This window comes from Trifolium pratense, linkage group LG2 (assembly GCF_020283565.1).
Source record: "Trifolium pratense cultivar HEN17-A07 linkage group LG2, ARS_RC_1.1, whole genome shotgun sequence".
NCBI classification, from domain to species: Eukaryota; Viridiplantae; Streptophyta; class Magnoliopsida; order Fabales; family Fabaceae; genus Trifolium; species Trifolium pratense.
The window spans coordinates 72,178,443-72,185,490 of NC_060060.1; the positions used below are offsets into that span (position 1 = coordinate 72,178,443).

The following is a 7,048-nucleotide window of genomic DNA, read 5'->3' on the forward strand; positions in this document are numbered from 1 at the left end:
ACGTCATTAGTAATAGGCTACATCAGCAAAAATGACTCTAAAATGGAGTGGGAGACCAAAACTAACAAAAAATTAAAATTGGGGGATCAAAAAGTTAGTTTTTAAAATAGGGGAATGAAAACTTCATTTTTTTAAAAATAAGGGGACCAAAAGTGCATTTAAGCCTAAAAGTTAAATATTTTTTAACATAGTGAGAAGGACCAAGGTTTTAAAAACAAGTCCACAGATTTGGACCACATTATCAACCGCATTTAAAATTAAAACTATAGAGTATTTATGATTGAAATTTGCGACTGCAACTGCAATTTAAAACCATGGGAATGACTTATTTGCTGCAGACATCCCAACAAGCTTTGCATGAAGTGCCTCGTGCATATCTCTCCTGTTTAAGTATTTTGTAACCTTGTCATCCACACACACATCTATCATCTCATTTGCTTGGTACAAGGACACAAGAAAACAATCTAAACCAATCAGTGGCCGGAATAGCAACAATTCACATTGAAGATGTATTTATTGTCTAACATGTATCAATGCTCGACACCAACACACGATTACATTCGATTATACCATTTTTTTCAAATTATTATCGATGTTGATGTGTCAATGATGCATCAGTATCAATTATAAACAATTTTGTTTAAAGCAAACAAGTTTTTGATCCCAAATCTATTGAAAAAGCTTAATTTCCCCACCGACAATGAGTTCAAAGTTTCTTTTTGGCAGCAAATTGTCCATATTATATATACTATGCTATCATTCAGGACTAATGAAGTTGGCAAAACTAGGTTGATGTTCTGTCCAATTTGTTAAAGACATTTAAATGTCATAGCTAATAGTATAATTATAATAGCTAATTATAGTGAGAGGGGCTCACACTTTTAGGAGCCAAAATAACTGTTTACTCAAAAATAAAGTTATGCAGGTTGCTGTAGCAAAGGAAATGAGTCTGATGCTGAGATTGTGCTACATATCAGAGTTTCTTCTTGGCAGCTATATATCCTATCATTTTTTTTTTGACATAATATCCTATCATTCAGGACTACAAAATTTTCTAAACATTTAAATACTAACTTCAATACTAACTTTCATTCACAAAGTGTTCTCCGATCTAATTCCCACCTGTTTTCTACAACATCTAGCTCTATATATGTCATGCAATATGAGCTTCAATCTCACTCCAAAAAACCAATTCAAAGATAACAATGTTAGACACAAATGCAACTTTAATTAATAGTATATCAAAGAGATGTTCAATTGAACAACAAAAGCATAAAATGACATTCATAGTTTACTAAATTGATCTAATCTTTTCCAGAATATTTAAGGTGAACCTTAGTGGCACCTTGGCTGTATCCAACTGCTATTCAACTGTTCTCTCACATGATTGAAATTCAGCACTTCATTCTCAAATGTGTGGTAGTTGTTTGTTTCTAACGAATAAAACACGATATTCTGGCCATACAATCTAGGAAAGTATATTTTGTTTTCCATTCCAGGAATGGTTGCCGCAGTAGAAAATGATGCACTGCTACAGACGAAAAGCATGTGATTTTCTAGGCTTTCAACTTTGATCCATGTCATTGTTGGCTCATTCAACTTGAAAACATGAACCCAATTTTGAAACTGACCCTCAACTTCAAATACCGATAAGAGATTGCCATCACATTCAACTAGAAAGCTATTGAAGTAGTTGGTCAATGGAGCTTGAGGCTCCTCTAGTTCTTTCCAAATTAGTCCTATACCATTGCCTGCATGTTGTCTTACTTGTATAACTCCCAACTTCCCCTCAACGCTAAGATAATAAAATGATCCATTGAAAAAAACAGGGCTTCTGTCGTAGAGAGGAAATTTATCGAAGTCATCACCTTCATATATGGAAGGAATCCGTTCACCCCCAAGGAAAGTAAGGAATGATAGAATCCCCATACACTCGACAGTTGCACATTTAGAAGAAGTTGGAGGATGTGAAAAGCCAACACAGTGAGTAAACACAGTTGCATTACTCCCATGTGCAAGTGGTATCACTTGTTTTGTAAAGGGATTGAAGAAGAATGAAGAATGTCTTAATGCCAATAGCAGCCAACCATCTTTTGAGTAGCAAATGATTTCATCATCTGTGTTGACTTGGGGTTGGGGGGGAAAATTAATGGTATATTTGTACTTCAGACCTTGCTTTGGATGCACAAAAGTGAAGACATTATCTTTATATGACAACACAAATAATGGAATCGTTGAAAGATCATCAAACCTCGATCTCCATTCAATTTCAACGAGTGGTGGTGCTTCTCGACGAAAATGTCTATTGATAGCTCGTAAATGCAAATAATCAAACACATTAAGACCTTTTGCTATGGCTTTGACCACGTCTAAAGGAAGTGTGTATGAATCAAAGTGTACATTAAGACATTTTACTATGGCTTCGACCAAGTCTAAAGGAAGTGTGGATGAATCAAAGTGAGTAGCTCTGTCTTCCGTTTCCCTTAAATGGATTGCACCACCATATTCACTAATTACTTCTTTTTTGAGTATATCAGTCGACCTGCATATTTCACAATACACACATGCGCACTATTAAAGTCATTAAATTTAATAAATCTCATACAAAATAACAAGGCTTACATTGATTTGTATATAAAAAGAAAAATGAAATTACATACCTGACACATGTTGGCTCTGGCATGTACCACAACCAACAAGACCGGCTTTTGGGTAAATTTGAGAAATTTGGAGAAATCATAAGACTATTGTCTTCAATGTTGTAAATATAGACAAAATTGTTGTCTTTTAGGGCAAAATAGATGCGGCCTCCTTCAGTTTCTGAATTGATTGCTTGACAAACAAAGTGTGAACTTGAGCCAACATAATTAGATTTGGGATCGGAAACGGAGATAAAGAAAACTTTGTCCTTGATGCTTTCTACTTTTTCCCACATCCTTAGAGAAAAATCATATTTGTGAACAACAACACGGATAACCTTATCCAGATTAAGCAAAATTATAATTCGAAATAGCTGGTGGTTGGATCCAAACCAGTGGGTTATTTGATGAAGTCCATACTCAGGAAATGATGTTAGACACTTTGGCAAGGAAACACCTGTAGATTTGATTTGAAGACAGCGCAATTCATGTTTCTGGATTTCTACTAAAACAGTGTTTGTGGTTCCCCATAATGTTGCATATAAGCTACCATTGCAGTGTACTGGGTTAGTAAAAGAAGTTCCATTTTTAAGAGCTGGATCAACGAGTAGGTCGTCGTGACAGTCTACTTCAGTCCATTGCTCATCTCCGAGTTGACAATAGAATATTATAGTGGTATTTATTGCGAATAAAAATATCGAGCAAACTTGATCGGTTGCTGTTGGAGAGGATGAGAAAATGCAATAACCAATTGTAATGTTGTTGGATAGTTTAAGGTGTGGGAGCTCGATTTTCTTAAAGTTAGACGGACTCCAAAGAAACAGGTTGCGATGATGATCGGTAATACTATATGATATGACCAAGTTTTCTAAAAGACACCAACCATGTTGTATAGTCCATACCTTCACTGCTGCCCCCATCAATTCTGGAATACTTGTTGAATAGGTTATGGTAGGATCTAATATGCTGCGAAATGTTTGATTCTTATTTTCTCCTTCTTCGCTGTCGTTGAAATAAAGAAGCCAAGGGTATGGTGATGGCTGAGGAGGGAGACATATTTGCTCTGCCCTACCTTCTTCTTCCATGTGAACTCTCGTCATGTTGATCGTGAAAGACAAACTCTGTATAATTCATTAATTATACAATGGTGATTTGATATACTACATCAACAAATCAATTTTTTTTTTAAGAAGCTAAACTAGTCCACCTAAATTGGCACTAAAGAGAATGGAACCTGAGACCTCAAGGAGGAGGACACTCCGAGGTCCCAAGCCAAACTCTAAAAGGGACACTCCCAAGGATCATATCAATATAAAATATAAAACTATTTAATATAAAATACTATCTAAATTGAGTGATTTGTTATTTTGTTTCATTATAAAAATAGAAATTCCTAAAACAAAGTAGGATAGTTGTTCACCTAACGATCTAGTACATAAAGCAAAAAAATAATGTAATCAAATTTAATACCAAAACAGATGTGATGTGTCTTAGAAGGTAAATCAAAACAAAACACAAAACAAAAACCAGGACACTTGTCTGTTTGTCTGTGTCGGACTTGGAAACAAGCCTAATCGGTTGTGGCTGCTTCAGAGCATATTATATGTCTTGAAAGTTCATCAAATATGGTAAGGAAAAAAAAACTTAATTTGTAATCGATGATGATGATCAGAGAAGACTAACCTGTAAGTTTAGGAGTCGTTGGGTTGCAACGGGAAAAAACCTAACGAAGATAATTGTTGATACTTAGAATAATCAATCACACCCGCCTGCAAATTTTTTTACTGTATATGAAATGCATGAATTAGTAGTAATCAAAGATATATAGACTTGCAATATTGTGGAGTGATCGAGAGAGAAGATGGATGTGTGGCAAATAGAGAGAAAATATTGGAGTATTGACACTGTAGCTTGTTATGATCCCATATAACTAGGGAAGCGGTTTCTTTAAGTGCAGTTTTTGCTATCCCCAATAAAAAACCAACACCTGTATAACTATTCCACATTATCTACTCTTAATCATAACTGCATTTTTTCTCTCTCTGTTTCGTGCACCGTGTTCCTATTTTTTCTCTTCTTCAACTGTTTCACGCAAAAAACCTCTATGCTTCCCGCACATGCAACTATCGATTCCAACTCCTCTTGTTTAATTTGCATCCACGTATAATTTTTTTTTATACATGCATCCAACGATGTGTTATCACATCATTTAATGAATGTAACACATCATGTATTTTTAAACACCATACATGATGTGTTGTATATTATTGGACGCAAGTGTAAAATAACTTTATACTCACTGACGGTGTGTATAAATTAAATTCCAAAACAGAATAAGATAAATATATCTCTCAAATTGTGAGACAACATAATAAAATAAGATAAGTTAATTGGAAATTTATAGAATAAGAAAATAATTTACTCGTTTATTCTATAAAATATATTTTAATTAAAAAATGAAAATAAAAAAAATATAAATAAACTCTATCAATTATATCTTCTAATGTCACTATCTTATCATGTGCACCAAATGACCCTAATGTTATGTTTGGATTGATGGAATATAATGGAATGGAGCGGAGCGGAATAGATGGGAGTGGAATGGAATAAATCTTCCATTCCATTACTTGAATATTTTAAAAAGGGGTTGAACAAAATTGAAGGTAACTGGTGGTATAGGATGAAATGCATTCCATCCTATTCCAATCCATTTCATTGTTATTTTTAAAATCCAAACAATGAAACATTATTCTATTCTATCTTGTAAGAATCGGTGACTGCATTCAGTCTGACTGCATGTATTGTTTTCCTCGCTTCCATTCCATTTAGGTGAGTTTTGATTTTGCCTCTGTAAATTTTTTTTCTTTTTCTGTGCACCTGTAATCAAGGATTACCTATTTTTAACCCGAATCACACGTGTTGACATATAATTGTATACTCCCTCCAGGCTTCAGCTTCTTTTATAAGCAAATATTCCAATTTGCATATTTATTAGGAAGTTGCTTTCTGTCTTGATTTTATGTAAAAGTTATATTACAATTACTAAAATGACCTTATAATATACTATTAATTTTAGTAAAAAGAAAAATACTATTAATTTTGCATCGGAACTCTACAATCATCTTAAAAAGTAGGCTTAAATGCAGTTTTAGCACCCTGTTTTGAATAAATCGGAATTTTACCCCCTATTTTAAAATTCGGAATTTTACCCCCCTATTTTATAATTCTTTGGATTTTGCAATTCAAAATAGGGGGTAAAACTGCATTTAAGCCTAAAAAGTAAAACAATTAATGAGGATAACTTTGAAAAAATAGCATTTTCACTTGTCATTTTTTTATTTACTTTTAATTCCACTTGAATATACACATGTACACTTAATTTTTAACTTGTATTATTTTAAAAAATCAAATCAAAATAAAAGGAATGAAAATTGGGATCTTTTACGTTTCACTTTCAGTGCTCTAAATTAGAAAGAAACGGAGAAGACGAATGACAGCAAGAGAACAAGAGTGAAAGAGAATGCGAGCAATAACGAAAAAGAAGAGAAGATTTTTGTGTTGCCTCCGGCTGTGGTGATGTCGTATAGTTTTTTTTTTTGTTAAAACATTATTTAGTGACGAAATATTCAAGTGGAATTTATATATATAAATTCTAATCCTAACCCTAATTGTATCAACTAATCATAGTATTTAGATCTTTTTTTTTTTGTGGATAAATCAAAAGTTAGATAGTAAGTGGAATGTTTTAATTCATACCATAAATGCAATAAATCATTATAATGGATTACTAAAATGCTTGCCTCACTCAATGATGCTAGCCTCACTACTTACCGTTGAAATCTACTATATAAGAAAATAACATACATATGAAATTCTCAATTTGCCCCTTTTTCATTTTTTGACACATAATTAATTCAGGATTATTTTGTGTCTCTATTAAAAAATGCTGAAAAATTTCTTTGTAGAATTCGAACCATTAACCTTTTAGTTATACACTTCTTATTACATTAACCACTAAGTCATATGAATTAATTTGTTATATTTTTGGAACCAACATATAATCAATATGAGTTAAGTTAAAAGAAGAAAGGGGAAGTGTTTATTTTATTTTTTTTTATAATAAGAGAGTAAAATTCATGTACAAATAAAAGAGGAGATTCAATGTAATTCTTTATTTCAACGTCATAAGTGCATTATACCAAATAAGACAACAAATGTATTTTTTTTTTTTTTTACAATATAGAGGTATATGGTGTTGTTTCCATTTATTTATGATATTTTATTTGAGTCCAACCTTTTATTTAGTGTAATTTTATCATTTATTGTTTATGTTTTTGTTATTTTAGATTCACTCAACTTGATTTATGGACTTCAATCCAATATTTAATTAAGTTAATTTTCAATTTGTA

At 32.6% G+C, this 7,048-nt stretch overlaps 1 protein-coding gene across 1 annotated transcript; it reads right to left on the minus strand.

Moving 5' to 3' along the window:
• Positions 1–984: 984 nt before the first annotated feature.
• On the minus strand, positions 985–4,623 carry LOC123909756. Its single transcript, XM_045960642.1, has 3 exons — positions 4,323–4,623; positions 2,661–3,760; positions 985–2,542 (listed from the first exon to the last, which is right to left on the minus strand). Exons 2-3 carry the CDS (start codon positions 3,737–3,739, stop codon positions 1,336–1,338), a joined length of 2,286 nt encoding a protein of 761 aa, XP_045816598.1. The 5' UTR covers positions 3,740–3,760; positions 4,323–4,623; the 3' UTR covers positions 985–1,335.
• Positions 4,624–7,048: the final 2,425 nt, after the last annotated feature.